Consider the following 20512-nt stretch of genomic DNA (forward strand, 5'->3'; position numbering starts at 1 on the left):
TGAAATAACTCAGACAAAAATACTCTCCTGAAAAAAATGTTCCCTGGTAGCTTACCTTGAAGAACATTTAGGAAAAATAGCTGCAGAATTCACAGACATTCTTGGAAGGATACATACAATGGAGGGGGTAGAAAATGTTGCTTTCCTCTTAAGCTTGAAGTCAAGTTGCTTGATTTTTCTGCATCAGAAAAACAATCTCTTTTCAGTTATTTTCTTCTGCATTCTAGTCAACTTGAAAATATTTTCACTCTAATATTTATAAATCTGTCACAGTTCCAGTAATAACGTATTTAAGAGTTACTTTTCCCAACAGTAATAAATGCTTATTTCAAATTTGTCTGCAATGCCACATTTTTAAAAAATTATAAACAATGACTGCACAAAAATGGCCATACTGAGTCAGACCAGTGGTCCATTTAGTCCACTATCCTGTCGTCTTACAGTGGCTGGTGCCAGGTACTGCAGACGAAGTACTGAACAGGTCCATCTAGCAGTTGAAAGTTTAGGGACACCAAGGAGTCCCATTCTTGACTATATTGGCTAATAGCCATTGATACACCTATTCTCCATGAAAGTACCTAATTATTTTTTACCTTCCTCACATGCCATGGCAATCGGTTTCACAGTGTGACTGTGCATTGTGGAGAAAAGTACATCCTTGTATATTTATTTTCAACTTGCTGCCCATTAATTTCATCAGATGACTCTGAGTTCTTATATTTTGTGAAGGGGTTAATAATATTTCCCTAGTCACTTTCTCCCTTCCATTCATGACTTTGTAGACCTTTCTCCTTTTTGTAGACAATACTGCCCCCCCCAGTTATCTCTTCTAAACTGAGCAGCCCCAGTCTTTTCAAACTCACCTAGTCTAGTATTGAAGCTGTTCCATACACTAATATTTTTTATTACCCATCTCTGTACCTTTTTTTTTAATGGAGTGCCCAGAATAGCACACAGCATGAGCTCACTACAGCTGTATATAAGGACGTTGTTTTCTGTCTTCTTATCTATCCCTTTCCTAATGGTTCCTAACATTCGGTTAGCTCTTTTTACTGGCACTGCACATTGGGCAGATGTCTTCAGAAAACGTGCTATGATAACTCCAGATTTCTTGAGTGGCAACAGGTCATTTAGAAGCCATCACTTTGTATGTATACTTAGGATTATGTTTTCCAGTGTGAATTACTTTGTGCTTATCAGTATTGAATTTCATTCACCATTTAGTTGCCCAGTCACGCAGTTTTATGAGATTTCTGTGTAACTTTTTGTGGTCCACTTTGAACTTAACTGTCTTGAGTAGTGTAGTATATTCTACAAACATTGCCACCTCCATGTTCATGCCATTTCCCCAAACATTTATAATCTGTTGTACAGAGCTGGATCCACTACAACTCCTCTGGGCACCCTGCAATTTAGTTTGCTCCCACTATGAAAACTGACCATTTATTCCTACCCTTTGTGTCCTATCTTTTAATCAGAGTATCTTCCCTCTTAGCCTATGACTGCTTACTTTTTGATGAGGGAGCTTATCAAAGGCTTTCGGAAAGTCCAAGTACATTATGTCGACTAGCTCACCCTTGTCCTCATGCTGGTTGAGAGTCTCCAAGAATTTTAATATTGTGGTGAATCATGATTTCCTTTTACATGCTAACCCTTCCCCCACACGTAATGGGGGACCAGTCCCAAATGAGGGTGTTTGCCAGATGATGATGATCATTCTGCTCCTTCTGCTGCCAGCCTCCAGGCTTTCTAGATTTTCTGATTGCAAAATTCTGGATACGTTCATCAAAGCTGACTTGACGAAGCAAGTCCGCTTCCATACACAATAGGGAAAGTGAATCGAGTCTGTCCTGACACATTGTTGTTCTCTGAGGGTATGTCTACACTACAGCGCTAATTCGAACTAACTTAATTCAAATTAGTTAATTCAAACTAAGCTAATTCGAACTAGAGCATCTAGACCTAAAAACTAGTTCGAATTAGCATTTTGCTAATTCGAACTAGCATGTCCACATTGAGTGGACCCTGAACCAAGGTTAAGGATGGCCGGAAGCAGTGCCGGCAGGGCATCAAATTAGGACTTCGAGTGTGGAGCTGCTGTCTCAAGCTAGCCGAGGGCTGTGCTTAAAGGTACCCGACCCCCACCCCGGACAGACAGTTCTCAGGGGTGCCCCGCTCGCTTGTCTAACTCGATGAGGGACAGCAAAGCAGTCCTGGCTTGGAGTGCCCTGAGTGCCCACACTCGGCACATCACAGCACTTAGCCATCAGCCCGGCTGCACTTGCCGCAGGCTGTCATCCGGGGGGGTCAATCGGGGGGCTGCAGGAGAGCTTCCACCCTGAGGAGCCTACAGAGCCACCCCAGTCCTCCCCATCAGGAGCTCGTACCCCATTCCTCCCTCATCTCCTTCCACTTACCCCTCCCTAGCCCCCCTTCCTGATGTACAAAATAAAGGACACGTGTTCAAAAATAGAAACTCTCTTTATTGAACAAAACTCGGGGTACTGGGAAAAGGAGGTGGGAGAGGGTGAGAGAGGGGAGGGCAACCAAAATGATCAGGGGTTTGGAACAGGTCCCATATGAAGAGAGGCTAAAGAGACTGGGACTTTTCAGCTTAGAAAAGAGGAGACTGAGGGGGGGATATGATAGAGGTCAATAAAAGCACATGTGGTGTGGAGAGGGTGCATAAAGAAAAGTTCTTCATTAGTTCCCATAATAGAAGGACTAGAGGACACCAAATGAAATGAATGGGTAGCAGGCTTCAAACTAATAACAGAAAGTTCTTCTTCACAAAGCAAATAGTCAACCTGTGGAACTCCTTGCTGCAGGAGGCTGTGAAGGCTAGAACTAGAACAGAGTTTAAAGAGAAGTTAGATAAATTCATGGAGGCTGGGTCCATGGAGTGTATTATCCAGGGGATAGAAATGGTGTCCCTGGCCTCTGTTTTGGAAGGCTGGAGATGGATGGCACGAGATAAATGGCTTGGTCATTGTCTTCGGTCCATCCCCTCTGGGGTGGCTGGTGTCGGCCGCTGTCGGCCCAGGCTACTGGGCTAGATGGACCTTTGGTCTGACCCAGTACGGCCATTCTAAGCTCAGGGCTCAGGGTCAGGGGTCTCACTGGACCACCTTGATTTTCATGCAAACCTGCTCCTGGGTGGCCAGGCTGGCAGCTCTCCTGCCCTAGATGACCACTTTCCTGTGCCTAGTGTGGAGGTCGTGGATGAGGTCCACGATGTCCACACTAGACCAGGTGGGCGCCTGCCTCTTGCGGCCCCGGGCAGGCTCCTGGGAGCCGCAAGCCTGGTCCCGGGAAGAGGCGGAGGGCTGGGTGGCAGCGAGTGGCTGGTTTGTGCCGTGCCAGGTCCAGGGTCTGCTGGCTGGGTGCTGGCAGGCTTGCACCTGGCACAGGCACTGTAGCCAGCCCGTACCCCTTTAAGGGCTTTGGGGCCAGGAGGGGGGCAGAAGAGTTTCCCTGGTGGTGCCCAGAGTGGCCACCATGGAAAGCTGGGGAGGGCTAGCCTCCCACTAGTTCGAATTAAGTGGCTACACAGCCCTTAATTCAAACTACTTAATTCGAACTAGGCGTTAGTCCTCATAGAATGAGGTTTACCTAGTTCGAATTAAGCGCTCTGCTAGTTCGAATTAAGCGCTCCGCTAGTTCGAATTAAGTTCGAACTAGTGGTTTGTATGTGTAGCGCCTATCAAAGTTAATTCGAACTAACGTCTGTTAGTTCAAATTAACTTTGTAGTGTAGACATACCCTGAGGGTTTTATATTCTTTTCAGCTGAGAAAAAGAGCATTCTGCGGAGTTCTGATTTTTCCCACGATGACAACTTTGATGCTTTTTTAAAAATTTTCAAAAAAAAATCTCATTTTTTTTGGTGCCCCTGCTTTGCTGGTGCCCTAAGCACGTGCTTAGTCTGCTTATTGGATAATCCAGCCCTGGCTGTGGAACTAGTTCTGCTGCCATCCCTGGCCAGGCTCCCTGCCGCTCCACTCCAGGTCCCCTGAATGAGCTCTGCACCACCGACGCCCCAGCTGTGGGACTGGCTCTGCTGCTGGCTAAGGATGTTAAGTATGAGGTAATTGACTGATCAAATAGTCAATGCATTTTTGCATCGATTCTTCAGTTAGTCAATAGGGCACCTCCACCTTTGAAGTATAGGAATGTTGCTACACTTCAAAGGCAAAAGCACCAAAGCCCAGGGTCAGCTGGCGACTCCCCCATTGACCCTGGGCTCCGTGCAGTGCCGCCGCTTTGAATTGCCACCATGGCGTATCAAAGCAGCAGCACCACACGGTGCCTGGGGACAGCTGGGAAGTCCCCAGCTGACCGCAGGCTCCAAATGGCGCTGCCGCTTTGAAATACCGCAAGGAGCCCAATGCTGGGCTCCCTGCTGCATTCCAAGTGGCATTACCGCACAGAACTCGGGAGTTCCCAGCTGACCCCGGGCTCCGTGTGGCACTGCCACTTTGAAGTACCTCCCTCTTCTCCCCGCCCGTTGCAGTGTGATAGGGGCAGTGTGTGTGTGGGGAGGGGGGCGGGAAGTGACTAGTCGACTATCCTGTCAACTATCCAATAAGCATTTGCTTATTGGATAGTGGACTAGTCTTTTGTATCCCCACTGCTGGCACTACTGGGCTTTCTGTCCCTGGCCATGGGACTGGCTCTGCTGCCTGCCTCCCACTGGGCTCCAGGGTGCCACACCCTCTGCTGCCAGACTCTCAGCTGGCCCCCAGGACTCTTTGGTCTGGCAACATCTGTGGTCCTGCCCAACCATAGCTGTTGCTGGACCAGAGATGCCTGGAGCAGAAATGTTCAACCTTTATTTGTTTATATGTCTGATATTTCTGTGGTTTACTCCAGTTTCAAACTAATTGTCTGGTGATGAAGTTAGGTTTACTAGGCTCTCATTGACAGGATTGCCTCTGGAGCCTTTAAAAAAAAAAAAAAAAAACACACATTGTTATGTTAGCTACCCTCTAGTTATCTGTCACAGAAGCTAATTTAAATTATAGGTTGCATACCACAGTTGTTAGTTATGCAATTTCATATTTGAATTTATTCAGAACTCTTGGGTCCTAGTGACTTACTACTGTTTAATTATTGTTTAATTTTCAAAAACTCTTATAAGTAAAATCTTAATCCGGTTTCTGTCATTTACATTTTTAAAAATTATACTTTTCAATAAATGTGGCTCTTAAATAAAATACAGAGTCATCTGAAATCTGTATTGAAAATGTAAATTCCTTGGGGCAGGGACTTTTGTTCACATAAGTGTTAATACGTTAGTTCGCTGCTAGTGTTTTACACAAATAAAAATAATTAGGAAGAAAACTGCTGTTCTTTCAGGAGCTGCTAAGTCGAACGTCTCTAGAGACTCAGAAACTAGATCTAATAGCAGAAGTTTCAGACCTGAAGATTAAGTTGGTTGGCATGGAAAAGGAACAGAGTGAATGTGAAGAGAAACAGAACAAAGCTGAGGTGAGTCTTACTTAGTTCCTTGTTTACTTTCTGATGTTCAGTCGCATGCGTGTACTGTAGTTTTGAGAAGCACTTGAGCTGAAATGAGTATGCAACAGCAGCCGCCTGCTTACAGAGCACTTGTTGTACCCTTGGTAATCTGCCCAAGATGCTACTGTATTTATATGTATGTTGTCCATTTGATACTTACTAACATCAAAGAGTACTGTGCCACTTTAGTCATTGAGTTGTTTCTCAGTTAACCCTTCATCTTCCATGGGGGTGGGGGAGTTGGAATCCTCTCTAAGGCAACAGTGCAGTTCTGCAGCTGCATGTTGCATTTTCAGATCTACCACTGCTGATGTATTCCCCATTGGTGTGGAGGGACTGGCCGGTGGCTCAGCGCAGTCATGGCCCCATCCTACCAGGCAGATCTGTACTGGTTCTGACACACAGAGCTCTGCAAATCCGGGAGCATTTGCTTTATATCTTCAGGTATCCTCCGTGGATCTGGGTGCAGCTATCCACAGCTCATGTTTGTGGATCTGGATGCGGGTGCAGTTAGAAATTGTGTATCCATGCAGGGTTCTACTGATGCAATCATAAACACCAGAGCAGGAGGGTGGTAGGGCAGGATTTTCACTTTTGGGAAGGGAGTGTGTAGATTCTTTCAGTTACACAAAATGAAGATCAAAAGAAGAAAAATCTTGGTGAAAAGAAATAATGGCTCTATTGGGGCTAATACTGGACCCTACTGCAGGTTTGGGGGACAGTGGATGCAGCAGAAACTTTGTTTCTAGCATAAAGGGTGAAGAAGTAAACAGGATACACAGAGCCCTGCAGAGATCCACTGTCCCAAGCACAGATCCCCTGGACTTCCCTGTGTCTCAGTGGGGACCAGAGCTGTGCCCCTGACAGACTGGAGCTCTGCAGTAGCCTGCTGCCAGGGGTGGGGGATAACAAAGACAGTGTTCTGGGAGCAAGGTTTGCACTTCAATGCAGCAAAAACACTTTCTTGTAGGTTTACTGAAGAGAGATTTAAAGTTAGGCTGTGTACAGTACCTGTCCTCCATAATGTTTCCAACAAACTGTTTGACATACTAGCCATGCAAATGAAAGCTAGCCATGGGAGTTGTAATTTACTGATCACTTGGGAGGTTTGGAATTTGGATTATTTTATCTTCCCATGGCTTCTAAAATTTTGATAGTTATAGAGAGGATAATTTCTGGCAGTGGATGCTGGCCAAGTAAGTAACAGCAACCCCTTTATCATCTCTGGCCTTCATAGTGCTTTTTCACTCACAACTAGTAGCGTTTTAACTGTAAAATCCCATGTAACCATAAGGTCTAATCATGCCTGTGTAATCTACTTCACAAGGAAATCAGCAGCTCTCTCACTCGAAGGGGGGTGCTCCCAAGAGTCCAAATCCTCCATCAGAATTCCATTTCCTTTGGATTTCGTCGGGGATTTTCCACTTGGGGATCATGACAGTCTTGCCTTATCCTAAGTGAAAGGGAAGGTTCTAGTTTGGCGGGAATGGCTGAATATGTGCCAAACTACTACCTGCCTTGGGGTTGGCAGACCTGACCTCTACCGCCATCACAGCCCCAATGTGAGAGTCTTGGCTGCTAAGAGACCTCGCCCACAGTTGTGATCCTGTGTATCCAAAGTAAGATGAACCGAGACTGTGACCAGTGCTTATGGCTAAGGAGTCCTGCTGTGGCCCACCTGGTGCTTCAGAGCCCAGCCTCTGCAACCCCATGCTGATTGTGCAAAATGATCAAATATGCATGCCCCCAGTGGTAACTGCACTGCCCAGAAGAAACGGAAGCTGCGATAAACATTTGGAAGAGGCTAGGCAGTGGGAGTGATGGTGAGGATACAGGTGGAGGAGTGGAAGGAGGCTGCCTATACCAGCTATTGGCTGTTCTGGGCAGTGCCATGCCATTTGCTAGCCAATCACTGTGCCCTAGGCTGGAGCTGGGATGAACCCAGGTGGGTGTGACATGGATTGATAGAGTGCTGGGCTGACACCACCTATGGGGTGCCGTGCTGGCACCCACCCCAGCGCTAGTGCTGTTTCACTCCACAGGCTTTCTCCAGCTGAGCCGGTTTGAATTGCCTGCAGATTGTGTTACATAGTCCAACCTGCCTCTGACAACTGCATTTTTTAAATGAGGATCAAAGACACCGGATAATTAATTGATTCTGTGCTTTTATATGTCAAATCAACTGTTTCCCAACTGTGTCTCTGGTATTTGGGGAAAACAAAGCAAAGTAAAGATACGCTTCCGGGAGTGACTCTAGAGCTTTCTCTCTCAGATCCATTTCACTTTGCCCTGCACAACATGCAGCTGTGGTTTCGCTTTGGTTTTAATTAGTAACAAAGAGTCCACTGAGTCTCTCTAAGCTCCTCTCCCAGTATTGATTTCTCACTGAGTGCCACTTGTCGCTGGCTCTTCAAAAAGCGCTTGCAAAACCGAAAGCGCTATTTTTATCCATGTAGCAGGAGGATAGATGTTTGTCAATGGGCAGACTCCACTCCTGAGTTTGCAACGGCAATGTCCATGTCACAGGAACACGCTTTCCTGTCACACTGCAGTACTACCAAGGGTTCTGTGCTGAAATCGCGAGCCCCAGCTGGAGTTCTCGGTAGATTTTAACCTTCCACAGCAGCTCTGGGCCCTTTGGGCAATGATCTTTCAAATACATTTAGATTATGCAAAGAGCTGCAGTATTAAATGACCTGCATTACGTGTAGTCATAGCCAGATCTTTTGTTAGGCAGCAGCAGGACAACTGTCACACTCCCCTCCCATCCCCCGCCACCTTCATGCCTGCCATTGTGTCTTTGGGTTGTATGAATGGGTCGTTTGTGACCATGTAGCATACCCACTAATCTGCACGGAAGACAACACACAGCCACGCTCCTCGAGCTCTGGTGCACGTGCTCTACTGGTCCTTCCAGCCCATTGGATGGTGCAATCTTCCTGTTCTTGTGTAGACAGTGATTAGGTGCAGGAGAGGGACACAGCCCTCTCACTGTCATGAGGATCCTGTTTGGAGGGACTGTGACTTGCTGCCCCCTCCCCCCTGCAGTGGAGAGGGGAATTGGCTCCTGGCACTCAGCTTCCCCATTTCTGCTTTCAGCACATCTACAGAAACTTGCCCTGTGCATTTTCTTCACATGTCTGTGTGTTCTAGTTTCATGCGCTGGTGTGTAATTCTTGGTTATCATGGAGGTAAAACTTCACTGTGTATGCAAAGACAAAGAGTTTTGTGCCCTAGCCTGGAGGACAGGCAACAAGTTTTAGCCATGGGAAAATGAATCTTGGAAAGTGTCTTGTTTTTTCAGTAATTGTTGTCTGTACTGTGCTTACTGGGATAAAAAAGACTCAAGACAAATATTAGCAAGTAATTGCTGCTTTGCCACCATTTTAGTGTCAGGTAGGAAAAGTTTCATTCCATTTACAACGCTTCTTCATCTGTGATGGCTAGAGTTATTTGAATAGGCTCTTTTTGGTTTTATCTATAAATTAAAACCAAAAACCACATTTATCTCAGGTACGTCTGTCTCTCTAAGGAGCCTATCACTGTGGTGTTTGGGTCCTTGCAGTTCTGTAGCTGCTAACAGGCAAATTTGACATACCAATTTTTGCATCAATTGGTCTCAAGTAGAAATTTTAAATCCCATTTAATCAGTTAAACAAGCTACAGAGTTTGGCCCTGGATCTGTCTCTAACCTTCCCCAGAGTCTAAGGCAGTGATCTCCAACCTTTTTACACCCAAGATCACTTTTTAAGTCTCAGAACAGGCGAAGATCTACTGCCCCGCCCCTTCCTTGAAGCTCCGCCTACATTACATGAGGAAATCTAATGTAAATGTACTGCGCAGGTGCATCCCTGAGATCTACCGGTAGATCGCGATCTACTGGTTGGTGACCACGGGTCTAAGGGTATGTCTACACTAGCCCCCTAGTTCGAACTAGGGTGGCTAATGTAGGCATTCGAACTTGCAAATGAAGCCCGGGATTTAAATATCCCGGGCTTCATTTGCATGTTCCTGGGTGGGCGCCATTTTTAAATCCCCTTAGTTCGAACTTACTGCCCGCGGCTACACTGCAATGAGGTGTAACAGTTAATCCGAATTAAGGACTTAGTTCGGATGAACTTCTGACTGCCGCGTGTAGCCGCGGGCAGTCAGTTCGAACTAAGGGGATTTAAAAATGGCGCCCACCCGGGAACATGCAAATGAAGCCCGGGATATTTAAATCCCAGGCTTCATTTGCAAGTTCGAATGCCTACATTCACCACCCTAGTTCGAACTAGGGGGTTAGTGTAGACATATCCTTAGGGAGTCTAGATCCAGTCTTTGGCCCAAATTCAGAGAGACTATTGTTAATAGCCTTTAATGCTGAGAGAGAAAAGGTCTGGCATAGGAAGACATACAAAGAGATTCCCAGAAGATGAGAAGCAAGAAGGGAAAAGTAAAAAGACTGTACTTCCGGCCTTTCTCCTGTAAATGGAGAATAGACAGCCACAAAGGTAAAACCTGCTGCTGGAGCTTCTCATTTTCCCTCTGTGGATCGATCTGTCTGTGGGGACAGGGAGTTTTACCATCTCTATGGTGCATCTACACTGCACCTTTATTTTGAAATAAGCTACACAATTTGAACTATGTAAATTGCATAGCTTATTTCAAGTTAATTTCAAAATAGTTTATTTCATAATTTGATCCTGTCTACACAGTGCCAAAATTTTGAAATAAACTGCTATTCCAAAATGTCTCTTACTCCTCGTGGAACAAAGTTTACAGGGACGTCGGAACAGTGAGCCCGTTATACTTTGAAATAACCGGCTTGTTTCAAAGACACGTAATAGCTATTTCAGGATACCGGAAGTGTCCTGAAATAGCACCACAGTGTAGACTTACCCTAAGGGAAGTCCAGGGTGCATAGACACATGTCCCCACAATCCAGGAACCACTCACAGGGGCACAGTGGAAACAAACTAGAAAGCTGAAGAGACCTCCTTCCCCCAGCTGCCAAACTCCTTCATTACCATCACTGGACTCTCCAACTAAAGTAACTGCCAACCTCTTGCCTGGGCCAGTCCATACCAACTGAAATCTGCCTGGGACTCACACATCTGATCTCACCAAGGATGTGAAAACCTAGGCTTGGCTCTGCCTCATAAAGATTATTGTTGTTCCTGCCAATCACAAAAGTAGACTGGAGCTCGGATTTTCAAAGGAAACTAAAGGAAGATAGGCAAACACCCAATTCCCATTGAAGTTCATTAGCAGATGGGTAGCTAGCTCCCATAGTCTCCTTTGAAAATCTCAGTGTTCAATGGGGATTTACCAGTATTGTTACGGCCATGACTGAGAGAGTGAACAAAATCTAGACCCGGAAATAAAGATCTCTGGTAGGGATGTTAGATAGCGTGTAACTGAATAGTTGTGTAACCACATCACATCTTAGCGGTCACACAAATACTCGACAGTCCCTGGGGGCAGGGCCAGTAGCCAATGCACTCCTGGCCCCACTCCCAGGGAATCCCCTGCCACTCCACACAAGGCAGCAGCAGCCCCTGTCCGTGCGGGTACCCAAGCTCCCCATGGATAGAGGCTGCGCCAGCATCCACAGACCCGCCTCTGTTTGTGGTGAGCCTGGGCCTGCTGTGGACAGAGGCTGCTCCACAGTGGCCTCCCTGCCTGCCCCCAACCCTCACTGTTGCCTCTTGTAGAGGCAACAAAGGGAGGGCAGTTGGAACCAATGCTTGTACCTCCCCTCCCCGCCTCTGCGGCTGTAAGAGGCAGCAATGGTGGGGGAGGCAGCATCACGTACCAGCTCCCATGCGCATCGGCTCCCATTTGCCCCCCTCCCACACTGCTGCCTTTGATAGAAAAGCAGCAGTTCAGGGGTGGGGCAGGCGGCTTTGCAAGAGTTGATACATGCAGGCAGCCAGCTTGAAAGCCAGCTTCCCACATGTACTGGCTCTCGCCTGCTCCCCTCGCCTTCTGCACCACTGCCTTTCTATCAGCACCGGCGGCCTCCTCCTTGCACTGCTGCCTGTGATACAGAGGCAGAAGTAGGAGGGGGCCTGGCATGTGACTGAAGGTTAACTGGCTCATCAATTAACTGGTCACACTCTCTCTCTAAAGTCTGTGGTCCCCATTCAGCATATTGCCCATAGACTTGGGGCCAAATTCTGATCTTCTTCATGCTGGTGTAAATCACAAGTAACTCCCCCAACCTCTTTCTCTGATGTATTTTGAAAACATCCATTCCCATGCTATCTGAGCAACTCCAGAATAACTTAAATGGAGCAACTTCAGATTTACATCAATTTACACCTATCTCATGTAGGGAAAAAGCAAGCTTGTTTCTTTGTGGTTAGTCTCTTTGCCAGCTTCATGTATTCCACAATTCTATGACTGTGAAATAATCTTCTGTGCTTCCTAACTTCATTTCTTCCTTAATCCCCCTTATTTTCTTTCTCACCTGTCTCTTTTTCTTTCTTGCAGTCAGTAGTGAACCTGATCAGTGAGCTACAGGAGCAGATGTGTAGACTGCAGCTGGAAATTAATAGTAAAATCCAGGAAAGAAAGTCTCAAGATAGGAAACCTGTACTGACAGCTAATGGTCCTCAGGCCAGCACAAGATCAGTGGTAGAGAGCCTCACCCAGAAGAACTGTTCTCAGTGTGATGTATGAAATGTACATTATAGCATATAACATTTTGTGCATGGCCCCCTTTCTCACGAACTGAATTCCACTTACCGGAATTGTGTTGCGAACAATAGGCATTAATCTGCGTGCAGTTGTTAGAGAGAGTGCTGTGTTAATAATAAACCCACTGCCAAATCCTGCTCTTTGGGTGCCTGCTTTGCCAATGCACAGATGTCAAGGAGAACAAAACACAGACTCATTTGTTAATGTAATTTGCATTGTGCTTTTAACTCTCAAAAGCATTTTGTCATAGCTGTTCTATATTAGAATGCCAGCAATAGAACTGTGTGTGTTTGGAGAGGAGCATGGCTTCTGAGGTGGTCAGCCACCATATATGTCAGCATATATGTCAATCCATGCATTGACACTCAAAGTACAATGGATTATTAATTCCTGAACAACTGTAGAACTGCTTAGCACACTTGCAGAAAGCTTTTCCTTTCATTCTGTTTGTTGTATGCATTCTGATAAAATGAAATTAGTTAAAAGAAACTTAGTAAAAAAATCAGTTTGTAATTTAAAAAAAAAGGAAAATCTTCAAGCAAAATTCTCTAAAACAAGCACATATGATAAACACATGTTTATGTTTACAGTACAAACCTTCACTTTATTTGCTTATATCCAAAAAGTACTTTCCATTTTAATTTAAATGAAACGGCGATTATTTAAATCACCGCTTCATTTCCCTTTGCCTACAACCTTAATCTACATGGCTCCGTTGACGGAGCCATGTAGTCTAGACGTGCCCCTACTCTTGTGTCTGAAAACCTGTTTAAGATTACTTTTTAGTTCCAGGTTGCTGCCTTTGCAGTGTTTCCTTAATTATTTGTGGGATCATTTCAGGATCATTTCTGTAATCTGCTCATGTTGATAGAGGGGTTGGCATTTTGATTTTTGCTGGATGGCTTGATTTATTTAATTGCAGATAACTTTTCTGTCACTTTTTTCTTATGAGGTTTCTTTTATAAACATTCCTTGTTTATTTGGAACCTATTAAATATAGGTGCACCCTGCTATTTCTTAATAGGTTACCTCTGTCTGGCACTAAGGGTACGTCTAGACTACAGGCTTTTGTCGACAGAAGTTTTGTCAACAGATACTGTCGACAAAGCTTCTGTCGACAAAGAGCATCTAGACTACATTCAGTTCTGTCGACAAAGCAAGCTGCTTTGTCGACAAAACCCTGTAGTCTAGACACAACCCTAGATGCAATAATACCTTCTGTCAACAGAACTCTGTCGACAAAAGGCGTTATGCCTCGTAAAATGAGGTTTACCAGCGTTGACAAAACTGCTGAGTTCTGTCGATGTTATGTCGACAGAACTCAGTTTTAGTGTAGACGCAGGTATAGTTTTGTCGACAAAAGTCCACTTTTGTCGACAAAACTCTGTAGTCTAGACACACCCTAACTAGTGAGTCATTAGAGTGCATATGACATGCACATTGGAGAAAAAAAGTTGAAATTGATATGAAGGTACAAATAGCTTCATGAATGGGAGTCCATGGTTAAAATGCACATTTGAAGAACTACTGTTCTTGTTTTCCTTGAGACATAGACATTGTTCACTTATGTACAAGAATATATGGCAGGGGTGGGGAACCTGTTTTAGGTTGGGGGCTGCTAACCCAGAGAAAAATCAGTTGGGGCCACACACAAGCAAAGTGGAAGCCCCTGACTGAGAAGGAGAAAGATACTTCCCACATTCCCCTTGCACACCAGAGCCTCAGGGGTTGCAGGCTAGTAGATTTTGTGCGTGCCAGTCTTGGGAGGTGGGAACACCAGCACGGGTTCCCCAATGCTAAGCCCTGGGGGCCAGATCCAGACAAGCTGGGGGCCGCATCTGGCCCCCAGGCCTCAGGTCTCCTACCCCTGAAATATGGGATCCATGTGTTTGGATTAGTGTGTTGGTTTGTCACAATACAAACATCAGTGCAAGGAAATAGTGCTTCCTTGATGCCAGTGCCAAAATTCATCAGCATTGTTGGCCTCAGAGGATGAACACCAAAGTTACAATCATCTTAAAGGAGGGGAAGGTTTCAGGAGGCAAAAATGGTCAGGTAAATGGAGGTCATTCAGACAGCTTTGAAGTAGCTCAGTGACAAGGACATTCCCTGTGGTTGTATGCCTGGTGACCAACATAACAGCAACAAAAGTTGCATTTCAACATGCTGAATTACAAAACATTACTCTTCATTAAAATCAGAGTTTGCAAAAGGTACCTAGAGTGGACTAAACCCGCGAGTCAAGGTAAAATATCCTGGTGATACTCACACAGATTCTAGAACCACCCCTTCTGTAATTTAAAATAATAAGATGGTTGCGTTTTGTTTGTTGTGTGCTGCTGTAAAATACGGTCAATGTTCTGTTTTTAATTAGATTTATTCTCTTTGGTCCTTCCTCATCTTTGTTTTATATTATAGATCACACTGTGTATTTCCTCCATTGTCTTCTGTATCTGTTTCCTCTTTCTCCTTCCACTTTCTTGTAACTCCCTATGTTGTGTTCTTTACCTCTGTTCTGTAATTTCTCTCTCCTCATGCACTTCTGCCTCCCAGATCTGTCATCCAAAAGTACCGTGCACCTCTTCCCCCTTCATCGTTCATAATCTCGCATCTGACATCAAGTACTTGAAAATTTTACCAGACTCCTAATAGCCAAGTGGCTAAACAAATCAGCCAGGAGCAGTGCCCAGATGAGAGCCTCTCCTTCCCAAGTCTCTGTCCCTCTTAAGCTGCTGGTAAATGGGAAGGTGCTGAGATTCCTATCTTGATGCTCTTCTGGTACCCTGCTCAAAGGTGTCATCTTTTATATTAGCCTTCAGCTAGTACTTGTCCAATAAATGTTGAAGTAGTGCCTCCCATCCCCAACCAAACCACCCTGGCCATTAGAAGGAAGAAGGCATAGTCTCTTTATATTTTACTTAGATATTTGAGGAATGTTATAAGGGCCCCACACTGTAGTATCTGAGCCCCATACAAGCTTTAACAGCATGTCCCTTACCAGTGTCAATGAGGGCTCCCTCGGTGTTTGATTTAGTGAGTCTTTACTAGACCTGCTAAATTGAACCCTGGCATATAGGATCGCCAGAGCGTCAGTCCGCAGGTAAGTGAAGATGTGTCCTCAGCTTCTTTTCCATCCAAAAGCCCAGACCATCAGGAATCATCAGGCTCTCTTCATGGAGGGCACATACTTATCTGCCCATTTAACTTTCACCTTCTCCTTGTCCTGTACAAGGAACCCCATTCCATCACTTTCCGTTTGCCTTCTCAGAACGGTAGCTAGTGGCATAGCACACTGCAACACCACGCCTCCCAGGGCAGATTCAAATAATTACAACATTAATCATGCCAAAAATATAACAGTTACTGAAACACTGATGACAAGAAAAGGAATTTGGTTAATGTTCATAGTTTACATGAGGTATAAAAGGTCGGTGCAGGTACAAAAGGTAATGCTCCTCACTGAAGTAAGGAGACTTGTACATTATATCTGGCAGTTATTGTAAGACCCAAGCTATTCTTCTCTGGATTTTCTGCGTGTGTGCAGGGGAAGATACAGCAGTATTTAAGACTGAGAATTGCTCGATTTTGGTTTTCCTGCTGCACTTCTGAGGGAGGGGAGCATCTTGTCGAATGTCTCCATAGTGTATCTCTCTGGCCTGCCCTTTGCCTTTTCAATAAAACTATTCTCTGCCTCCTAGTCTCTTCAGTGTAATATCATCAAGACTCAGGACAGTATACCGGCAATGTACAGGGGATTACTATGCAGCTCATGCACTGATGCCCACCTCACTGCACAGAGCCATTTTCAACATAAAAACAAAAGTGCAAAGAATGACCGGGAACATAATTCCCCTCCCACAGAAATCTGAGACAGTGCCACGGCAAGGTAGCCTTCTCTGTACACAAAGTACAACCAGGACTTTTCCACTTACCATCTCTGAGGTTCCTCCCAGACCAAAGAAGCTCAAGGAGATAAATTCATTACTTCAAATAAAAAATGGTCTCTTAGCCTGCCTGGAAAACAAACAATAGTCCAGTGTTATTTTCATGCTCCCACAGCCATGGCACCTGCAAAGGCCAGGCTACCAAAGAAAAGGCAGAGTGCCTAGCCAACCTGCCAAGGGCGCAAAAGGAAGATTCAAGACAAGATGTTTGCTTGGCTCGTAGTAGAGACTCCTTCAGAAAAATTCAAGATGGATGAGAGGTGGAGGCAGTGCAGATTGAACCTCTCTAGTCTGGCACCCTCGGGACCTGACCAGTTCTGAACCAGAGAATTTTCTGGACCATGGGAGGTCTATATTGTCTAGTAGCATTGCCAACACTTCCACTGCTTACTGGGCTGTTAGAGCACATTTAAGAGTAAATTATAGCTAAGTAACAGCACAGAACACTCAGATTTAGGACTGGTGGCTGCAAACAAACTTTATAGGACTGCGGGAAACTTTGCCACACCCAGCAACGAATGTTTCTGGATCAGTGATTTCTGGACTAGAGAGGTTCAACCTGTATCTGAGGCGTCAAGGGGGGCGGACAGGAATGGATCTGTCAAACAAGATATTGGCAGTGGGCAAGGACAATATCACCGTCGCCAGGGAAAGCATGGCCATAGCCAAGAAGAGCATGGAAAAGGATGGGGAGATGCAGAGGAAGCTCAGAAGCACTACGGCTACGTCTACACTGGCATGATTTTCCGGAAATGCTTAAAACGGAACAGTGTTCCGTTATGTGTATTTCTGGAAAAAGCGCGTCTACATTGGCAGGATGCTTTTCTGGAAAAGCACTTTTTCCGGAAAAGCGTCCGTGCCAATGTAGACGCGCTTTTCCCCAAAAAAGCCCTGATTGTCATTTTCGCGATCGGGGCTTTTTTGCGGAAAAGAAATCTGTGCTGTCTACACTGGCCCTTTTCCAGAACAGTTTTCCGGAAAAGGACTTTTGCCCGAATGGGAGCAGCATAGTTTTTCCGGAAAAGCACTGATGATTTTACAGTAGATCGTCAGTGCTTTTCCGTAAATTCAAGAGGCCAGTGTAGACAGCTGGCAAGTTATTCCGGAAAAGCGGCTGATTTTCCGGAATAAGTGGCCAGAGTAGACACAGCCCACATTAAGCCACAAGATACTATTTCACTGTATGCTGGTGCTACAACAGCAGGAGCTGCAGCCCAGAGAGCTGGTATCCAGCCATGTTCCTCGGTACCTGCACAGTACGAGTTACTGGAGCCATCCACAACTCCACCCTGCTGAAGCAGTGCTCCCAGAGGTCATTCCCCTCAAAGAGTAAACCTCTGGGCAAGGGGGAAATGTACCTGAGAGCCCTGCTCTTTCGAGTTCTCCTTAACTTTGAACTACGGCGTGCAACCCCAGGAATTCTGCGAACAAGAAGAGACAGTTGCATGGCATATGCTTGCCCATGCCTTTAAGGACCCTCATCCCCGCCAGTTGTTCTGCACCACACTTTCCATGTTGGCTTCATGGCTGTTTTGTTTAATGTATTTTCTATTAAAAGCTGCTGTAGTGTTGCATCAGTCCAAACTAAATTTTTGATTTCTTACATTATTGTGCTTTGTTTCATAATAAAATCCATTGACATTCAGACATGCTGACTCATCACTGCATGCAAGTTAGGAATCCCTTTAAACAAAAGTAAAATAATTTATGGAGTTTCAAAGTCCTGGAACAAGTCCCCACTGGCACCAGCCAGAGACAGTACTAAATAGCACACAGTAAACTCAGATACCTCCTCCATTTTTTACAGATCCGCATTTTCAGGGATGAGACTCAAAATGAGCCCAGTGGGTCTTTCCACTGGGTGATTCTATTTTCTGTGGAATACCTGATCAGTTGCTCAAACTACTGAGCAATATCTAGACCCTCACCCTCTCCCACCCACTGTTAAAACTTTCTTGTTTTCTTGCATTTCTTGGCAGTATCTGTTAGCATGCAACCTGCCATTTACTGAAAGGTGTCTCTTTCACCAGCTCCCCTGAGTTGGGACATAGCCTTATTTGTCTGTCAAGTGTTGTTTGTGTATGGTGCCTGTCTGCTGAATAATGCCCCTTCTGTGGTATTTGTTGGAGTTTGTAGGTATTTTAAGTATCTGACAGCAGGGATTTTTCCCCTCAGTGAATGTCAAGAGACTCTTAGGAAGCATGCCACTCTTCCAGATTCATTAAAAAACTTCTGAATGTACAATATAACATGGATATAAGTGGACCTGAGCACTTTTATACTCATGCATCTGAATACATCAGAATCAGCCCTTCATAACCAAGCAAAGTTAGTCATAGCTTTAGCTGGAAAGTTTCAGAAAGGATTCTATTTAATAACATAGCAAATCAAAATACCTTTCATTTGCGTAACGTAGGGTACACAAATAACAAGGAAAAGTAGTTATGCATGGATGGTTCCACATTCTCTGAAGTGTGCCATACATGAGTCTTAATTTGGATCCTTAGTTAAAAAACACTTGGCTGAGCTCTTTCATTTAGGTGTTCTTATCTTTTTCTTTTGTAGGGTTTGCTTCAGGAACTCAAACATCTCAAAATTAAAGTGGAAGAACTGGAAAATGAAAGAACCCAATATGAATGGAAATTAAAAGCAACCAAAGTAAGCAGTAAATCCACCACTTACAAAAGACAGACTTATTCCAACTGTGAAGTGGATAATCACAATTTTCCTCCCCTTTCCCCCCTCCCCCTCCCCGCTATATATACATTGAATATGTTTCACTGACTAGAGCATAAGAGATTTAGCCTTTAAAGATGTACTATTCTTTTACCTGGGATATTTTACTTGTCCTGCCACCCACTTCTCTCTCTTTTTTTCCCAAAACTAATATATTACCTGTAGCTAACAAAGGAATTGTTTATGAGCAAGCTTTCCTTTCAGGCTTTCTATTTTACTCTTTCCATATCGATTACTAGCTTCTGGAGTAAATTCTCTAGCTTGAAAGATAGACAGATAGCAATGAAAAGGGGAGGAAGACAGACAGCAGTGAAAAGGGGAGGAAGGGATGCAGAGCTGTTTTGGTAACACATGAGTAATTTTCATGGAGTCTAAGTCAAGACTGGAGCATTGAATCATCTTGGATTTTACCCAGTTATTCAGGTATTTAATCCAATTATTGGTGTTTGACTAAAGCATATACTCCTTGAAAGGCATCCAGTCTTGATTTGAAGACATCAATAGATGGAATTCATTAATTCTTTTTAAAGTTTGTTCCAGCGATTAATTACCCTCATTGTTAAACATTTGTGCCTTACTTTTCATTTGAATTTTCTGGCTTCAGCTTCTAGCTTTTGGTTCTTGTTATGGCATTCCTTACTAGACTAAAAAGCTCGTTAGAATACAGTATTTTCCTCCATGTTATGATACTTCTATGAATAGTCCCCAGTCAGCTCTAAAGGACCGCTCACAGGAGTACATTTCCTCTTGTGTGATCAGGCACTATGATTATTTCAAATTAGGTAAGAAACTAGCGTTTGTAATATTTCAGGTGACTAGATGCTTGCTGTAATTACAGTGAAAGCTTTATTGTCTGTCACTCATGGGGAATGAGAGTTGCTGGATAATTGAATTTGCTGGAGATCCTGGAAATCCAGCTCCCACCAGCTCAAGGCAGGCTAGGGAGGAGGTGTTATCTGATGACATCATCTGTCAGGGCCAGAAGGAGGAGACGCCTGCTCATGACATCAGCCAGCAGTGCCAGTTAACAGCATTTTCCAATTAACAAAGTGCTGGATAGCAAAGCTTGCACTGTAATATTACAAGGGGAAGGAATGCAAGCCAAAATAGGGAAAAACCAAATAAAATACTATTTTGGAAGTATTCAAGTTGCCCAGCCTGATGAAATTCCCTACAGTGTACTTAATGAACTGGCTGAAGCAATGTTGAAATTGCTAGTAATTATCTTCAAGAGTTCATGGAGGAGGGGTATGGTCCCAGAAATAGGTTAATAAGTAGTAGCCAACTTGGATTTGTGAAGAGCAAATCATTCCAGAATTATCTTATTTCACTCTTTGACAGAGTTACTGGTCCAATGGATGGTGGTGTGGGGGGGGGGGGGATAACAGCAGATGTGAGACATTTTGATTGTTAGTAAAACTTTAGGCATAGTCCCTCCCACATGACATTCTCATAAGCAAACTAGGAAATTATGGTCTATATGAAATTACTATAATGTGGATGCATAACTAGTTGAAAGACCATGCTCAAAGTGTAATTATCAGTTGTTTGCTGTCAAACTGGGAGGAGGTATCTGTTGGATTCTGTTCCAAATTCAATATTATTCCATGTTTTCATTATTGATTTGCTG

At 44.5% G+C, this 20512-nt stretch overlaps 1 protein-coding gene across 14 annotated transcripts in view; it reads left to right on the forward strand.

The window, feature by feature from the left end:
* PPFIBP2 (PPFIB scaffold protein 2) overlaps nucleotides 1–20512 on the forward strand; it is a 246930-nt gene that overhangs the window by 174239 nt on the left and 52179 nt on the right. For 11 of the 14 annotated variants that reach the window (XM_075927828.2, XM_075927829.2, XM_075927832.2 and 8 more), the window contains 3 exons: nucleotides 5357–5488; nucleotides 11996–12178; nucleotides 18712–18804. In XM_075927828.2, the coding sequence (XP_075783943.2) occupies nucleotides 5357–5488; nucleotides 11996–12178; nucleotides 18712–18804 (408 nt within the window). The remainder of the gene's footprint in view (nucleotides 1–5356; nucleotides 5489–11995; nucleotides 12179–18711; nucleotides 18805–20512) is intronic. The other 3 variants (XM_006125670.5, XM_006125671.5, XM_006125675.5) reach the window with 2 other exon arrangements.

The sequence above is a fragment of the Pelodiscus sinensis genome, chromosome 5 (assembly GCF_052426305.1).
Source record: "Pelodiscus sinensis isolate ZL-2025 chromosome 5, ASM5242630v1, whole genome shotgun sequence".
In the NCBI taxonomy this organism is placed as follows: domain Eukaryota; kingdom Metazoa; phylum Chordata; order Testudines; family Trionychidae; genus Pelodiscus; species Pelodiscus sinensis.